Here is a 19,701-nt window from a genome sequence, read left to right on the forward strand (position 1 = left end):
TAATCTTTCGCTTTCATCTTACAAGTAAATCCATACCCCCTAACCGCAGTGTCTGGTGAAGCAGGATGTCAGTTTTCCTTTTTTAAATCAATGGGCCTATTCCATGGGCATGCAGCGCCATCAGCCCATATGTTAATTTGGCCCTGATCGCGCACAGTGATTCTTTACCAATATTGACTAAACAAAACAGGCTTACCTTCAAAATAATTATGTTTATTTTTATAAAAACTTTGTTCAAGTGCCTGGTCATGTTCCTCCAAGCAGCTGCTTCACGTCTGGTAAAGTCACTAGTAAGATAAAGTGCAAGTGTTGTGCACTCCAAATCAGCACTTTCAAATCCGTGACAATCACTTGAACAAATTTAAAGGGTTTCTTCATCCAAATCAGTGTTTTAATAAAACACTGTTTCTAGATAATAAACCCTTTTCTGATATTGTCCAAAAATGTTTACAATCCCACAACGAGGCCAAGTTCTCCCTTCGGTCCAATCATTCTTCAGTGATGTTACTCTTCTCGCTGCAGGAGGAAAGATGTGCCAGAGATGGGGGGTGTTCCGCCACTGGTCAACAGTTGTAAAGTTATGTGTGCCGACAACAGACCCTTTTATGCACAGAACTAACATTAGCGGCAAGTAACTCTTGTTCTTGGTTAATGAATCTGCTGGAAGCAGAGTTACACCTCCAGCGGCAAAGTTCTGTATCTATATATGTGCTATGTTTTGTTATTGTAACACTGCACATACAGACACCAAGCACCATGACCACTTCAAATAACTGCAATGAGGATTTTATTATCGTTGGCATTGTACGAGTGATTCATTCATTCTACGAGGGAACTGTCAGCTGCCCAGCTTCCTCCTAGAGATTCAACACTTCACGCTGGAAGTGAGTTACCAGACATTGGAACTGTCACACAACGATTTTTCATTCCCCTTTCTAAAATTAAGCAGAATAATTATCAGAATAATATAGTTGTTTTCTTTGCATGTCACACTATCCGTTACAGATCCCCTGAATCTTTTATGATTTATTTTACCAGAGAATGGATTCCTTTGTTAAGTAACTAATGTCCAAACAAAAGGAATTTGATTGTGACCTTTTACAATACTCATGGATTTTTATTATTTTCTAAAAACCCATTCAGATGTAGTTGCAAGCTTAGGGAGTAACTTTGGGTTCCTTATTACATTTTTCCCTCTTTTATAAATATCTCACAGATTGTATGTGCAAGTGTTCTTGTATATTTGAAATTACAAACTTTTATCCGTTATTTACATATCATTGAAGATTTTATATGTAGACATATGTGCGTTAAAGGATCAGTAAAGTCTCATAGGCCAATTAATATCGATGAATTGACATGAGTGCAGTGACCCTGTCCTTTTGTAGTTGTTTTTATTTTTTTGAAACTGCAATATTTACATTGCAGGGATAAAGCCGACTATAGTGGCTATCTTACTGACTAGAGGTGCTTTTGCAGCACTGATGTTTACTCGGAGAAGTCTTCATAGAAAAGCATTGCTTCAATGTCTTCCTGTGGTGTACATGTGATGCTCACCGCGCAAACGCTTTGTGTCCTCAATCTTCCTCTATGCGGAGCATTGAAATGGACCCATGATGGGCACTATATTTGATGTTGAAGAAGGTGGTGAGGTGAGCAGCACTGGGGATACATGGCATTGGAAAAGGTTAGGCGAATCATTTATTTTATTAATTATCACTCACAGGCTGGAGGCGGGGGGCTGTCTAACTAGGGACAGAGACACTAAACTGTTAGGAATACATGTTTGTATTCCTAGCGCGTTAATGTGTCTTTAATGGCTGTGTGTTTTATGCTTTGCCTTTATATATTGTCGTTCTCTGGCCCAAAATGCCTTTATACACTCACAAACAAGTCTATTAAAAAAGGTAATGTAGTAAACCTCCTATAAAAAATTTTATGATACAGAATATATGGCGGATGCGTAATTGCCTTTGTCCATCTGATTGGCTCTGGTCTGGTCTACTGACATTTTACAATATTTCAATTGAATACCTCCTATTTTACTCAGTCCAATAAAACTACATTTGTTTTTTCCAACAGATGGCATAGTAACACAGGTCTTATATCACGCTAAGTTGAAAAGTCCATCAAGTACAATATACAGCAATATCTGCTATTTCTACTGTTTATACAGTGGAATGAACCTTTACTGCTGCATTTTGAAGCTATTTGCAATTGTGCTTCATAAACAAAATAGAGCATTTCTTCTGACACTACTGCATAATCAACCTGACTGTGTTAAAGGAACACGCTGGACGCCAACATAACTTCATTTCATTTGATAGATTTTGGCTTCATGTTCCTGTTTGTTTTTTCTGCACATTCTAAACAGCTTAAAATAAAATCTACCTGATTTATAAGGCAGATCAGTGTGAGCTGAAATGCCAGCTTGACTCTGCCAGACCGCCAATCACTGTCCTTTTATCTGTTCAGCATGTAGAATTTGTGCTAAGGAGAGAGGGACCGGTGATAACAGGACAGTGCTTGTTTATAGGTCGGAGTCATATGAACCACAGACTTAGTACAGATTATTTTTAATAAGGAATTTACTTTGTGTAAAGACGTCTGGCTGAGGAGTGCTGCACAGTTTATATATATATATATATATATATATATATATATATATATATATATATATATATATATATATATATATATATATATTTCAATGTAAAGTACTGCAAAATGTGATGCAAAATACAAATTCACTTTAGTTGGTGCCTGGAGTGTCATTTTAAATAGCAGAATACATGCATTCTAAAGCACAGCTGGCCACTGCCATTACCCAACTTTGATGTATTGATAACTATTTAAAAAATAATACTAATAAACTGGTTATTGTCGATAACATTGGATTTTAGTATTTGCCAACGCTGATTTGTTATAACAAGTATTTGCATTTCATGTTGCTATATCTAGTTTTTTGTGTGTGTATACATTTTATATACATATTATGTAACCAAACCTTCGTAACTGTATTTATGTTTAGTGGGGGGTGTATTTGAGTAAGTGCATGTTAATACAAAACTATTTTTGTATATTACAAGTTTGGGTGCATGTAGTGGTATATTCTTAATGAACACTACCACTGTCAAAGTCCATTGTACCCTTCTGTGCCCAGAATTTCCCAGCTCCCCTTTAATATTTTCCATTACTCATCAATCCCCACTTCTTACATAATGAGCCTTTTTTGTCTCCTATAATGAGCCCCACTTCAATCACCTGTTTCTATTTCTCAATTCTGTATATAAGTCTGCAGTCCATTAACATTTATTATAAATGGAGGTATTGTTTCAGAATTGCCTATTTATGTTGCTATGCACTCCAAAACACAGTTATACCATGGGCATGTTATTAGACAGGTTGCAATAATGTATGTATATAACTAAGAGAGGTTTAAATGTTCGTTTAAAACTTTGTTATCCTATCTAATAACCAGCAATTACAGTTACAAATCAGCAAAACACAGTTCGGAAAGAGCAACTACGGGATACAAAAGATTCCCTAGTCTGAGAGTGCTTACCACATGCTGTGCAGGCACCTTTTCCTGGAAAAGGATGATGGCTCTTAAAGGAAAACTATAGTGCCCCCTTCATGGTGCAGAAGGGGTTAAAAACCTCTTCTGTTATTTACCTGAGTCTTGCGCTGATGTCCCTCGTGCTGGTTTATGCTCCGCCTGTGCTCCTCCCCTACCATCATCCTTGGCGGGGGAGATCCAATGCGCATGTGCGGCAATGGCCGCATTCGCATTGGTACTTTCCTATGATACAATGCTTTCCTATGGAACTTTAGCGGGATGTCTTCATGCATAGCGTGAGGACATCCAGTATCCGTTAGACGATCAAAAGTCACCTAACCACCCGGTCGATCTGGTAGACAGCCACTAGAGGTGGAGTTAACCCTCAAAGGTAATTATTAGTTTATTAAAAACTGCAATAATTACCTTTTGCAGGGTAAAGACCCTGGGAATATGCACACAGACCACTTCAATGAGTTTCCTTTAAATTAGTGAGAGTCATTCTTGATCTTTAAAGTTAATAATTCTAGAGGTGACAGAAGCTTTATAGATTTGGTTGCTTGTTAGGTGAAGGTTTATGGGTTGCTGGAATAATATCTGATGATAAACGAATCATACATCAATAAAGCGATTCCACACTCCTACTAGTATAGCTGTTTTTTGGCATACATAGTTTACGTTTCAAGTAAAAATGTTTGGGTCTTTTCTATTATAATGCTACAAACTAGACTATTTAATTCTATTGCTTGTTAAATAGAAAATGTGTTGGTTGTGCTGCAATAAAAATGTTTGCGCTTTTATCTTGTTCTTAAATTTGCAAGCCATATTAAACCATCTTTCTACTTTCTATTTTTAGGTGAAATGCTGCGTCTCCAGGAGAGGTAGAGTAAACCTGATACCAACATGATCACTCAATATCTCTGGCACCATAGATCGGAAGAATTGTACAACCAAATATATCCACTGCAGAAACAACCACAACCAAACTGAGCACGCTTCTTGTACTTCACTCATCTGTAAAACACAAACGGCAAAGAGGATCAAAGTGCACTAAAATAGATGCAGATTTAATGGTTACAAAACCAGCTGTCTGGAGGCTGAAGATAACCCCATGAATATCTACCACGGAAACATTACATCTAGCAATGGTAAATTTGGGAAATCAATACTATTTAAATGATTTACTAGACCTTGTCTTGAAGAATACTACTTGAGATGGCACGTTGAATGTTTTGTTTTTAAATGAATACTCTTGTTGTCCCTCTAATTTCCCTTGTTTTTCTATTATTGAAATTCCCCATATTTTTTAAGTAATATATAGAAAGAAACTATTTTTTTTTTTTTCTTATGGGGAGAGTCCTATTTGACAATGAACAGAGGTTTTTATCTGCTAAGCTAACTTACCCACAATTCATAAGAGTGACACATAGATATTCAGATCTGAAACACGAAAGAAGAGATAATATTGAAAAGCGCTACGGAATCTATTGGCGCTATATAAATGGCGATAATAATAATAAAGTCAGGCGCATTTATAAAACATTACAAAAAATAAGTGTGTGAGGTTTATTTTCAGTGTGAGTGTAGGTTTAAAGTAATTTAGCTCTGAAATGACCACTGCCTTAAAGAGCTCAGCAAAGGCATTTTAATGCAAATCTGTTTGTTTTTCTGACAATTCCAACTTTGAAATCAATTCCCTTTGAAATCAATATGGCCTCTTGTCTTTGACGCGTATCGTAATTGCTCTGGTGCGAGGAGTGTAGTCTTGCTTTGCAACAGTTGGCTTTGAGCACTGGATTACAGATCACTGCAGACATTCAAGCAGCAATGACTTACCATTAACTCTTCGAGTGCTAGAGTGTTAACAAAATGGTCACACTCCAAGCACCATAACCACTACAGCACAATACAGTAGTTATGGAGCCAGAAGTATACTGGGCATTGTAGTATTATGGTGCTTGGAGTTTTCCTCTAATTGATCTTTGATGAAATATTCAACTTTTGGAGGGACTACGGCAAGCATGTCACACTCGCGGCCCACAAGGACCGTCTTTTCGGCCCGGCGAGCCACGAGTACATGCCTAATGTTCCAAGCAGAGTAGGCACCTGCTTTCCCCATATTGCAGGTGCCTACTCTGTTATCATTTACCTGGCCGGGGAGGAGAGGTCTCTGTTGGCAACGAGGGAATGCAGTGTTGCTTCTCCTCACTGCTTCCTCGCGTGTGCCGACTGAAGTGAAGCCGGGCGCCGGAATATGACGTCATATTCCGGCCCCCGGCATCACTAAACTGCACGAGGGAGCAGTGAGGAGCAGGGAGATGCTCCAAAAGGTAAGGAGCAATAAAGAAAAGTATGTGTGTGTCTGTCAGTCAGTCAGTGAGTGTGTGTGTCTGTCAGCAAGTATGTGTGTGTCTGTCAGCAAGTATGTGTGCGTCTGTCAGCAAGTATGTGTGCGTCTGTCAGCAAGTATGTGTGCGTCTGTCAGCGAGTATGTGTGTGTCTGTCAGTGTGTGTGTCTGTCAGTGTGTGTGTCTGTCAGTGTGTGTGTCTGTCAGTGTGTGTGTCTGTCAGTGTGTGTGTCTGTCAGTGTGTGTGTCTGTCAGTGTGTGTGTGTGTCTGTGTGTGAGTATGTGCGTCTGTCTGTGTGTGAGTATGTGTGTCTGTGTGTGAGTATGTGCGTCTGTCTGTGTGTGACTATGTGTCTGTCTGTGTGTGACTATGTGTCTGTCTGTGTGTGACTATGTGTCTGTCTGTGTGTGACTGTGTGTCTGTCTGTGTGTGACTGTGTGTCTGTCTGTGTGTGACTGTGTGTGTCTCTGTGTGTGACTATGTGTGTCTCTGTGTGTGACTATGTGTGTCTCTGTGTGTGACTATGTGTGTCTGTCTGTGTGTGACTATGTGTGTCTGTCTGTGTGTGAGTATGTGTGTCTTAAAGGTAGGCAGACAATGTAATAGAGCAGCAGGAAATGCTAGCAGAATGCTTGGTTGTATAGGGAGAGGTATTAGCAGTAGAAAGAGGGAAGTGCTCATGCCATTGTACAGAACACTGGTGAGACCTCACTTGGAGTACTGTACACAGTACTGGAGACCCTATCTTCAGAAGGATATTGATACCTTAGAGAGAGTTCAAAGAAGGGCTACTAAACTGGTTCATGGATTGCAGGATAAAACTTACCAGGAAAGGTTAAAGGATCTTAACATGTATAGCATGGAGGAAAGACGAGACAGGGGGGATATGATAGAAACATTTAAATACATAAAGGGAATCAACACAGTAAAGGAGGAGACTATATTTAAAAGAAGAAAAACTACCACGACAAGAGGACATAGTCTTAAATTAGAGGGACAAAGGTTTAAAAATAATATCAGGAAGTATTACTTTACTGAGAGGGTAGTGGATGCATGGAATAGCCTTCCAGCTGAAGTGGTAGAGGTTAACACAGTAAAGGAGTTTAAGCATGCGTGGGATAGGCATAAGGCTATCCTAACTATAAGATAAGGCCAGGGACTAATGAAAGTATTTAGAAAACTGGGCAGACTAGATGGGCCGAATGGTTCTTATCTGCCGTCACATTCTATGTTTCTATGTTTCTATGTGTCTGTCTGTGTGTGAGTATGTGTGTCTGTCTGTGTGTGAGTATGTGTGTCTGTCTGTCTGTCTGTCTGTCAGTGAGTATGTGTGTGTCTGTCTGTCTGTCTGTCAGTGAGTGTGTGTGTGTGTGCGTGCGTGCGTGTGTGCGGCCCACATAAACTTAAACCTTGTTTATGTAGCACGTGCCACACTTTGAGTTTGACATGCTTGGACTATGGCATATGCATTTAATGCATACAAATCATTCTAAACTTAAATTCCTATCACTAAACTATGTGAGACCTAATGCAATTTCACAATGCAAATATCTTAAGCAGATAATAAGGAAAACAACTTCTCTTTAGTGGTTCTGGTGCTTGACTACTTCATATTGCATTACCTGTCTCAGTCAGCAAACAGATGCATATATAACATCAGCTTACATATTCCTATTCAGCCTTGTACTGTGTTTTTGGTGAAGAACATAGTTGCCAACTGTCCCGTTTTTGCCGGGACAGTCCCGACAAGCTGGAGTCTGTCCCGGGCAATTCACTCTCGAAACAGACTGTGCGGATATTTATGGGATAATAATAGTAAACAGTTGAGAATTGCCCACTATTTCAATTCTCAGATCCCAAAGATCGTTATCGTGTAAGTGAAATGTATTCCATATAAATAAAATCACAATTTGTTATAAAAATAGATACAATTTAAATAATAATAATATGTAACATGCGTGATAATAATCAATGAATATTCAGTATAACATAGTATGCAATACAATATGGTAATGTAAAAACATCTCCCAATGGCTAACACCGCTAATTGTCAAACAAGATTTATGACTGTACTTCAGAGACAATTTCTTTCACACCGCTTGCAGCATAAGGCCATAAAAACTTAGCTAGCAGTTAGAACCCTTTCAATGCTGGCTAGACCTCCTAGGTAATTAAGACCTATTCTCATGTGATTTTAAATAAAATAACATTTATACCAGCTCATCAGTCATTTCCTGGAACCATCCAATAAGAGTAATCTACCATGTTCTATAAGCAGAATCTTAACTTGCCAAAACAGATATTTTATCCTATTTTAGAGCAAATCAATACACCTGGATAAATATCACGATATGCGAACATGTGATATGTCACATTAATACATAATTATTATTTTCCCATCTGCAGATTGGGATATTATAACTATATATTCTTTAGTTAACTAAGATTTCTAAATATCGAAATCTGATCGTGATTTATCCAGTCATATATCATGCTATTCGAAAATTTTAATTAATTTATTTTAATTAAATGAAACCAGTATAATTACCAGTTGAGTAGATATTTTCATCAGATTAGTAGGTAGTCTCAGGAACTGAATGGATGTGTGATGGTGTGTAAGAAATTCTGAGTGCCCTGGGGTGGATATCTGTCATGGATTTCTCTGCATTGCCCCCGACTGCTCACCTCTTTGCTTCCTTTGCATTCCTTCTTCCCCTCTCTCTTCCCTTTGTCTAAACTTTTAAAGGGAAAATTCACTAGGTGATAGACCAATAGAAAACTGGAGGTGTGGTTACCTTCCAGATAGCAATTTAAGTATTTGGTCTATAGTCTCGTCCCACTAAACATTCCTATCCAGGAAAGAGTTAACTTTTACTGCTGGCTATTTTGACGTAATTTTTTTTTTTTTTTTTTAATTCTTTATTTTTGTCGTGCATATAGGTTTGACAGGCATGCTTGTGGTACCCCAAAGGCATTCCACTTGCTAAGATCAATAACATTTGTTACAGAGGGGTATACAGAGACTCGTGCACGTTTTATATTTAAAGTGAGGATGAACAGTAAAACATGAGTAGTAGCAAGGCATGTGTATAGTAGGTACATTAAGCAGAACGTTGTTGTGAATGTAAAAAAGAAAACTAGTTTGTGCCTAGCTAAGATTTGCAGTATAAGACCTGACCAATCTATATAACAGTTAAGCTGTGAGGGTACACATCATGTCTAGTTAGCAGGCTGGTTGTTTAGCAGATGCTAAAGAAAGAAGGAAATATTAGACGATATGCTCAATATTATTACAGTGTCAAATACCAGACTATGTGCGTGTGTGTATCCATGCTAGTAGTACTTATGTGTGCAGGTGTACAGGCAAGTTTCAGTAGCGAGCAGCCATAGGCTTTACTCACAGCTCAGTCCTAGCCCCGGTCTACCCATGCCGGCCTGGGGTACAGCACAGTTCCATCCCAAGCAGTCACATTGCATGGCGGCACAATTGATTGCGGGTAGGTAAGTTGCTTTGGTCGTTTTTTGGGGGTTCTTTTCAGCTTCTCCAGCTTCTCCAGCTGCAGCTGTGCCCTTGTGTGCACTCTCCTGAGTGACCTCCGTGGAGTTGGCGTGGGCCTGAGTGAGAGAAAGCGCTGGTACCGCTGGGCGGCTTTGTTGAGCCCTCTTCAGGGTGTTGCAAGGTGGGTGTGGGGTGAATACTTTACTCTGCTGCGAGGTTGGTGGGTGCTGGCTGAGGCAGGCTTGTGGCGGTCTATCAGCGAGCAAGCAGTTTGGGTCCTGCCGGGTCTCCGCCGCTGCTTGCCCGTGTCTTGCCACGTGGGGTGGTTAATTGAGCGTTCGCTTGTGGGGTTGCTGTGCAGAGGGAGCCAGGTCTGGGCTTGTCTAACCCCTTAGACCAGCATCTGGGTACCCAGTCGGTTGTTGCTGCATTATCGGTGCCCCCTGAGAGGTTGTTGCAGCCCGGATGGAGGTTGGATGGTAGCTGGCGGCGCGTTCTCATCAGGGATGGCTGTGAGTGGGGAGCCTTTCTGTGCTTGGTCGCTATAGTAGTGGCTTGTTGCTTGCCACAATAGACTGCGGACCCGCTTGTTTGAGGTCGCATGGTTCCTTTCTGGCTCGGGGAGAAGGTATGCCTTCCCTCTGGCCTCTGCGCTTCTGTCAGTCGCCATTTTAGTTGAGGCGTTTGGGCCACGAGGCTGGGTGGTAATGTGCTCGGCCCCGGGTTGCGCTGTCTCGGTCTGGTTCCCGCAGTGCGGACCGGGATCACCCCCACCGGTCCAGGGGGAGGGAAACGGGGCCAGATCCACCTGATTGCCGTCCTCTGGTTGGGTCCGTTTGGCAGGATAGTGGAGCAGCGGCCGTCCGCCCCACTCACCGCCGGAGTAGGCCCCAATTAGGGCATCAAGGGTCTCTCCTCCTGGGGACTGCAGCTCGGAGAGCCAGCCTCACCCTGGATCCAGTGTCCCCTGTACCCTGAGGACAGGCGCTGGCGGTCCTTGGTATGGTTAGAAATCGTTGTTTTATGGCTATTTAGTTAGTTATGTGTAGGAGCTGAGCTGCCATGCTGCCTTCCAGCTCGGCAGTCCGGCCCTGCCCCCATTTTGACGTAATTTACCTTATCTTTATGGTTATTTATAATTTAAGTTTACTGTCAATTCAAAGAGTTTCTTTGGGCTTTCTTCAGACTATGTGTGGCAATTCTGCTATAATTTCTAAAACTGACAGTTTACTTACAATGGGACCTTATACAATATCGAAAGTAAAATAAAATTATTTAATCTTCTCTGTCATAAATGTCTGGGTTTAGAATTAATTATATTCCATTAGCATTTAGACAGTCTATCCATCCCCCATTCTCATTTCTTATCAATTTGGTTTGTATATACTAAGCATTCCTTTAGCTCTGGCAAAGTGGTTAGTTTTACAGAAGGGATAGAAATCTTGTGTCTTTTGTTAGCTTGAAGATAACAAAATGGAGTCTGCTCTTTTCAGAATGATTTAGGCAATATACATTTTAATTTCTATCATAGCACAAAATGTCTGCCGATATAAATACCCTGACAAGACAGAAGCATGTCATTTTTTTTTTTTCGTTTTCTTAAGTTGTTCCACCTTAAATTAATAGAATACATATTATGGGTGTGTTAGATAATTGTATAATTTTTAATGAGTGGAAATATATTGACTATTACACAAGCTATCATTCATGATTTCTGCTGTAATCGCCACAATGCTTGTCTCTACAGATGTCTATCCCAGTGAGGTTGATCCAGAGATGGAACTGGTTAATATGTTAGAAGATGAGCTGCCGCAATACAAGTTACGAGTAGACTCACTCTATCTCTATGACCAACAAGAATGGATCCAGTCACCAACACACCAAACCAAGGGCCTTGGCAGCCTGTCTCCTGTGTTGTCCGAGGAGACCTTCCGTTACATGAGTAAGATGATGACTGTTTTAAAAATACTCTGGGGGAAAAAAAAAACCTCTAGGAATATCTTGACTTTTGTTGATACATCAGGTCATGAAACCCTGATTATTATGCATATCAAATAAATAAACTTTTTCTGTTGAGTAGAAGCTAGTCTATCGTGACTCTAAAAATCATAGTAAGCAACATTATACTGATTGCAGAGGAGCCCATTTAAAGGAACACTATAGTGTTAGAACTGCAAACCTGTATTCCTAGTGCTGGAGTGCAACTGTCCCTTGTTGTGTATATAGGAAATCCCACCTCTATTTTTTTCCAGAAAAAATTATAAAATGAAGCTCCATGTACTAAACAAAAAAAAAGTCCATTTGATAGTTTGTGGTCTCTTTTTCCTTTTTCTTCTCAAATCTATATATATTTTGGAGTTCGGTACTAACGTAGGCTTTGGCACACACAAAATCCGACTGCCTGCTGGTTCCAGTGATCTCTAACATTAATTTTTTTTTAAGGTCTGTTTCTCTGCCTCTAGATCCGAAATCCACAGCCACGGCCAGTGCTTTGATGTTGTTAGTGGTAGTATTGGCAACTTCTCCATCAGTGAAGCATAGTAGTTAACTTTGAGTAATGTCACGCATCTGTAGTGGTGGATCACTACTACTAGTGGTGTGTTTTTGTTTTTTTGTATTGTGTGGGGTGTTTTTTTTTTGTTTTTTTGTTTAAGTTTTTGTTTGTGTACATCCATGCTTTCACTAGAATTTCAACTAGAGAGTCAGCACTGCTGTTTAGTGTCCTCTTAGAGCAATATATAAAAAATTTTTCACAAGTTATAATAATGCAGCCATTTTGTGGCATGCCAATTATAGAATGGTTTAGAGAACTTACAGAGATGATTTTATTATCTGTGTAATTCACATTTGCAAGCATTACATACATATGTATAATTTTAAAGTTCATCAGAGGATTACTTTATATACTGTATAAAGTGCCAGTGTAAAGTATTAGTAACTTTGCTTTATGGCTTTAGTGACCACATTTTATGGGTAACTTTCTTGAAGGACTAGCAAGTGGAATACACATGCTAACTATTTACTAACATGATGTGTACACCGCATTTAAGACGCACAGGTAAAGGATAAGTAATAATCGTGCGAAGGACTGAAGGGCTACGCAAATAAATGCAATGCAGGTGTAATGGCATGTCTGCAACTTTGACACAACCAACAAAGTCTATTCAAATCTTTGGCTGATATCTGTGTTTTCTTTATATAGATGGCTAGGCATAGATAGCAAGGTCTCTTGTCTGCTAGAGAATAGTTTATATGTGGGTCACAAAATAGTCATGTGCTGCTGTTTTAACTAGAGTCTGCTGAATTTTAAACCAACGAATATAAAGTATGTTGTCTCTCTGTTTCTGCTATGCTGTTATCTTTGTTACTCATTGCATGCCTTTAAACCTATATTGCAAGAAATAATTACTTTTAAAAGTGTAATTTGTGAAAATGTGCCATTTTCTATTGATCGTATGGTTGATTGAAAAGACTAAGGGACGCAAGGGTATTAAAAGTGTCATTAGGAAAGCAGAGCATAGTTACCGTATTTATCGGCGTATAACACGCCCCGGCGTATAACACGCACCTCATTTCCAGAAGGAAATTCCAGGAAATTTCCACCCCTCCCATAGTATTCCCCCCCCTCATCCCATAGTGTTCCCCCCCCCTTTCCATAGTAATCCCCCCCCCCCCTCCCATAGTATTCTCTCCCCCCATAGTATTCTCCACCCCCTCCCATAGTGTCCCCCCCCCTTTCCATAGTATTCTTCCCCCCCTCCCATACTATTCTCCACCCCCCATAGTGTGTCCCCCCCCCCTCCCATAGTGTCCCCTAGTGCACTTTCCCTCTGTCCCATATTTACTTACCTGTCTTGAAGCGTGGGCCGGCTTCACAGCGCGCACCGCGGAACTGGAACTTAAATTTCAGGTTCCGGTTTCCGGCGGGACTGAAAGGAAGTGTGCACACAATAGTGTGCACACTTCCTTTCAGTCCCGCCGGAAACCGGAACCTGAAATTTAAGTTCCAGTACCGGCGGGACTGAAAGGAAGTGTGCACACAATAGTGTGCACACTTCCTTTCAGTCCCGCCGGAAACCGGAACCTGAAATTTAAGTTCCAGTTCCGCGGTGCGCTCTGTGAAGCCGGCCCACGCTTCAAGACAGGTAAGTAAATGTGGGATATCGGCGTATAACACGCACCCATGATTTTCTCCCTATTTTCAGGGAGAAAAAGTGCGTGTTATACGCCGATAAATACGGTACTTAGTTTGACTAAAGGTGTATGGTCTATCAAATTCACCTTTCCATTTACTTAATTTATTGATCTAAGAAAAGGCAATCAATACGAACAAAAAAAAAATGATTTCAGTTTATCTCAAATGGATAAACAAAAAATGTTCTAAACTCCTTTGGCTGAATCAACATTGCTCTAAGTTTATTAAATGCTGATGTGAACCGTGTTGTATAGTCCGCTATAAAAGCCATGTTCAGGAGGTTTTGAGGCAGTTTTTTTTTTTTTTTTTATCCTCAGTGCATTGTCTGTGTTTTAAATTACCCAACACATCTGAAACACGGGACTCACAACCCCACTGTTTCCTTTACCGTCCTAAGGACATTACAATTCCAAGCGGTTCGAAGTTACTTTTGATTATTTTGGATTCCAACCGTACACTTTTATTTTTTAAAAGCATCCCAGTCACCCCTGGGCATCCGCTGCCTCATATTCCGAGACTCTCGCCCCAACAATAATTGCCTCCTTTCTGAGCTTACTTATGTGGTTCAAAGCTGTTTAAGCTTTTACATTTACTTTATTTGTACTTTATGTTGACAAGCCTTTTTTTTTTCTTATGCTCCATGATCTGCACTACCACAGACAAGACTCCACCCACACCCCAACAAAGCCCTACTGACACACAAAAGACCTAACCCCCACCTCCTAGACTAGGCTCAACACACCCCCTGACTGTACGAGATCCTGGAGGTGTACACACGTATACCGTTCGACATAGAGCCGAGACTAGCAGGGCTACCTATACGGCCTTGACACTGGCATAGGGCTCATACATGTAGCAAGATACACACACACACAACGTCAATAAGTGAGCACCAATCCTTTGAAAGTTTTTCTTTATTTCCGCCTACGGGCTGATAGTAACTCACAGGTTTAGCACTAATGCATGACCGACCTCTTTGGACCACGAACGGACTATGACCACCCGACATAAACCATAACGCTCTTAAAATAAAAAAAAACTACTCCCAAGCACTGCTCACTTTTGTCAGCATAGTAAAGTGCACACCAAGATGCTTGTACTGAAACTTTGTTTTTGCTAACCAACTCATGCTTGTGAGCTGGGTAAAAATAATGAATTAAAAAACACACACAAACAAACACATTTCCAACACCTCTTTTGAACATATTATTGTGTCTGGTTTTCACACTTCTATATTTTTAAACTGGACCTGCTACGTAAAATATTCTGTGAGCTACAAAAACCTAACACAATATAGAACTTGATCTCTTAATTATCCATGCTATTTCACGGCTTCAGTTTAGTGAACGAATAGGACATTCCATAGCAGCTTAGCTCTCATCAGTCCATCTTGACAAATGACTTTCCAGGTCTGTGATGATAAGAGATTTGCCTTGTCATGGGAGAGTTAAATCAGTCTCAATCATAATGTGGAGCATTTGATCAGACTGAAAGCTGTGGAATGCCATTGTTTTATATTGTCCAAAAAGTGGGAAAGGGGATTGTACCAAAACCACTTCATTAAGATTGAGCAATTTTTGTTTTAAGTGTCCTTTCAACTTCTGAAATTGCTCAGTTACTGAAGAATTATTTTATTACTTCTTAGGTACCACTTGGGGTACAGAGGAGGCTTTTTATTTGTGTTTTTTTTTTTTAAAAATTGTGCGTTCTCTCTGTAATGGCACAAGTGAGCAAAAACTATTTTGAGACCTGATCGGGTATTTACCGAAGGGCAAGCTACGGAGTTTCTCTAAGCTTTTGTCCGTTCTCATATTCTGTTTTATTTTTTATTTTTATTTTTTTATTTTGCATTTGCGACATTCCACAATGTATGTATTGTTTGATAATCTAAATACCTATTACAGAAGTTGCCTTCAGGAGTATAGTGCGCACAGGTCATATTGATGTGCTGCTCCTTGTTTTGCTGTTACATGGGCAGGGCTCTTTTTATGACTTTAATCACCTGAGTGAAAGTGTACACCTTTTTTTTTTTTTTATAACCTGCACCTCGAACATTTAATCAGAGAGTCTCCAGTGCTGCTCGGGACACTCAATGATCAGTTCACTAGGAACATAGACACATGTAAACAATGGAGACTGATGAAGAGGCGTTTAATGACAATGAAGAGGTCCTCCTTGCCTTTACAGTGACAGGTGAGCTTACATCTGTTTGTTAGCCTCTATCCAGTTGTGTGACTGTAACTAATTAATATGCAGTCAAACACCTTAACCCTGGTTTGGGTTTTGTTTTATACCTTAGAAATAATTTTTCGAGGCAGATTGTTTCAAAGTAGACCAGACACCCAGAAACCAATGGAATGTTCCTGCTCACTTCACTGTTTGTTTTACCAAAATGCTCATTCTTTTTTATTTTTGTGTGTGTTTTCATTTTTTCCTTTTCTTAGTGTGTCAAGCATAGAATATAAATTGACACCCTTGATACAGTACATTTTAACAATCCATAGTGAATTACAGATCCTGTCTCATCTAACCTAATGCCTCAGCCATGCAATGTAATTTAAATTGATGATAATAACCCCCCCTCCCCTTAAATAAATTATACTTTAAGTCTTGTGCAATAACAACTCTGCAGTTTTGTGCCTAATTGTAGTAACGTTTATCGATTTTAATTTGCACTGCCTGCATTATATTTAGGGGAATTAAACGGTCACATTAATTCTGGTCATTTGCGATTTGACACACAATACGAGTGTTCATAAAATATTAATTTTAGTAGAGGTGACATGACTGCCTTAGGACCACCAAGATGTTCTGATTCCGGCCAGAATATCTTACCAGTTAGTGTCCCTGGACAAGACATCTAAATATATAGATCTGCATCTGCCTACTTCAAATCCTCATAGATTGCTTTCTATAATTGTAAAGCACTGCAGAATATGTTGGCATTGTATAAATGCTAATAATAATAATGAAGGTCCCCAGCATTTTTTGCAGGATTTATATATATATATATTTTTTTAATTAAAATTGTTATTGTGAATGCATGATAGAATCATTATGACATACGGTACTTGCAGGCTATCTTTAAATTGTGCTATAGTGTTTAAAAATGTTCAAACTTGTCCTGTCAGCAAGAAAACTTTTAGAATATTCTTACCATTTGCATTAGAATACAGCGTCATGCTTCAATCTCTTAGTGTCTCATTTAAAGGCCTGCTAAAGACACCCAGACCTCTTTTTCTCATTGAATTTCTATTGCAGTGATAACACAAATCTTCCAGACAGCCACTACTGACACTTTCACATTAAGAAGAGAATCAACTCTCATAGAACAGCATTTGATTGGTACAGTGTGGCATTTTTCCACACATGCACACAACCCTTTCAATGTTTCCCTATGGGGAACCGTTTGATTGGCTGAGATCATTAATCTTGATGATCTCGGCCAAGGAGGCATGACTGTGACCTGCCCTCCAAGGACTTTAAGTTAAGTAAACAGGCGTGGGGGATAGGGCACACAAAATAAAAAGTATAATTCACAATTCCTTTATCAATTTACATATCACCATTCAGCAAATTTAAAGGAACGCTATAGCGTTAGGAATACAAACCAGTATTCAGAATGCTATAGTGCAGGGCTTGACAAATCCCAGGTCGCCATGGTGACTAGAAATTTTTCCCTGGTGCCTGGGATTTGAAGCCCTTTAACTAAAGGCAGGATGGGGGAATAATGGAGCCGGCCGGTCGCCCTGTGGAGCGTAGAGGCGGGCGCTCTGGGTTGTGTGCAGAAGGCTGCCCTGGGGATCGTGGAGGTGACAGGCTGGGCAATACGCGCGAGAGCAGCGATCGTCCTGCAGCTCCTCACTGCACCTTTGCGCTGTGTAATGATGCCGGGAGTCAGAATATGATGTCATTCCGGCCCCGGAATTACTGCAGGGAGCAGAGAGGAGATGCAGGAAGATCACTGCTCCTTCGCACACAGGAATAGCAGCCCCACTGGACCCCAGGAAAAGTCCACTCAGCTATCCCAAAGGTTGGGTGGATTAAAATTAAAAATGTCAATTTGTGTGTGTGTGTATGTCAATATGTCAATTTGTGTGTGTGTGTGTGTGTGTTTAGGTACCTGCATCCCTCCAATCACGCGAGAGGTGTTTTTACTCGCCTTCTTTCCCAAGCCTTGCCAGTTTTCCACGGCTTGTCCTGCCTTCATATTTGAGAAAATCTTTAAGATCTCAGCTAAATCAATGTTTTCCTATAGGAAAGCATTGGGAAGATATTGTGCATGTTCTCTGTGGTTAAAGGACCACTCTAGTGCCAGGAAAACATACTCGTTTTCCTGGCACTAGAGTACCCTGAGGGTGCCCCCACCCTCAGGGACCCCCTCCCGCCGGGCTCTGGAGAGAGGAAGGGGTTAAACTTACCTCTTTTTCCAGCGCCGGGCGGGGAGCTTTCCTCCTCCTCTCCATCTTGATCGCGACGTCATCGGCTGAATGCGCATGCGCGGCAGGAGCCGCGCTCGCATTCAGCCGGTCGCATAGGAAAGCATTTACAATGCTTTCCTATGGACGCTTGCGTGCTCTCACTGTGATTTTCACAGTGAGAATCACGCAAGCGCCTCTAGCGGCTGTCAGTGAGACAGCCACTAGAGGATTTGGAGGCTGGATTAACCCTCATTATAAACATAGCAGTTTCTCTGAAACTGCTATGTTTATTAAAAAAAAAGGGTTAATCCTAGAGGTACCTGGCACCCAGACCACTTCATTAAGCTGAAGTCGTCTGGGTGCCTAGAGTGGTCCTTTAACATTCAGCACCTCCATGCAGAGGGTGGAGACGCTGAACAAAGGTGCTGAACACTGTGCAGCACTGACACAGGACTCTCTAGTGGCCGTCTGAGTGACTGTCACTAGAGGTTTTACTAGGCAGCAATGTAAACATTGCTTTTTATCTGAAAAGGCAGTGTTTATATTGAAAAGGCTACAGGGACAGGCAATAGGCACCAGAACAACTACATTAAGCTGTAGTGGTTCTGGTGACTATAGTGTCCCTATAAGAATTGTAGCTATCTCGTAAATTAAACTTCGCTAGTTTGAAAAAACTGTCTCCTAACTTTTTTAGCTGGCTCGTAGATTCCAAACAAATTTGTCAAGCCCTGCTATAGCGTCCCCTTGGGGGTTGATTAAAGGGTGAATAAAAAAAAAATATTTTTTTTACTTGCCTCTTTCCAGCGCCAAAGCTTCCTACGCGCTGGGTAGGTCTCTTCCCACTGTTACATAACGGCGATGGTGGAATCTCATGCACACCACTCACCGCGTGTGTCTTAAGGCTTCCTTGAATCAAAGCTTTCCTATGGGGAATTTCAATGTTAGATGTCCTCATGCAAAGTGTGAGGACGTCCAATGTCGTTTAACAGATTAAAACTCCATTAGGGACACTAGAGGTGGAATTAACACTGCAATGCAAATGTTGCTATTTTTTTTTTTTTAGAAAAAGCATCTGGGGCTGCATGAAGACCACTTCATTGAGATGAAATAGTCTGGGTGCCTACAGTGTAGCTTTAAGGCCAATATATGAAAAGTGTGTTTCAACTGTCTTTACAGTTTTGCTGTTCAATAGCAATACTATGTAGTTCATACTTTTGCAGTTTCTGTACCGTTTTCTTGATATTCAGTACTCCTTGCTTAAAGGCTGCCGCGTTTAAACGGATATACTGTGGAAATGCCAAACTTGAGGTTACAGTGTGAGACATAATAGAACTACAGTACTGTTGCTAGGTTGTATCAACAATTAAAAGTAGCAAACCCTGTGTATTTATTATTTACCATGTAGCGCGGATGTCTTTTAACCAATGCAATTAAGTATTGATTTAGACTTGCGCTGTAATGTATATCAATTTGTTTTGACTTTCATGGGCTCTTAAAAATACTACAAGGGAATAGTGTATCAAATGGCATTAAATGTTACAAGGATTTTTATTTGTCATAGGACAAAGAAAAAGGGGAAATTTAATTCTTTGTAGAAGATCCAAATGTAACTCCTTAACCCTTACAAGACCAATGGAGGAATAAATCCATCATAGCAAATTCCTGAACACATCCTACA

General features: G+C 40.4%; 1 protein-coding gene across 4 annotated transcripts in view; it reads left to right on the plus strand.

The window, feature by feature from the left end:
• TRAK2 (trafficking kinesin protein 2) overlaps window positions 1–19,701 on the plus strand; it is a 47,182-nt gene that overhangs the window by 6,647 nt on the left and 20,834 nt on the right. For 3 of the 4 annotated variants that reach the window (XM_063429851.1, XM_063429849.1, XM_063429852.1), the window contains exons 2-3: window positions 4,416–4,707; window positions 11,155–11,349. In XM_063429851.1, coding sequence (XP_063285921.1) covers window positions 4,671–4,707; window positions 11,155–11,349 — 232 coding nt within the window. In that variant the 5' untranslated portion in view covers window positions 4,416–4,670. Of the gene's footprint in view, window positions 1–4,415; window positions 4,708–11,154; window positions 11,350–15,676; window positions 15,796–19,701 lie in introns of those variants that run through there. The other variant, XM_063429853.1, reaches the window with a different exon arrangement.

Source organism: Pelobates fuscus, chromosome 8 (genome assembly GCF_036172605.1).
Source record: "Pelobates fuscus isolate aPelFus1 chromosome 8, aPelFus1.pri, whole genome shotgun sequence".
NCBI classification, from domain to species: Eukaryota; Metazoa; Chordata; class Amphibia; order Anura; family Pelobatidae; genus Pelobates; species Pelobates fuscus.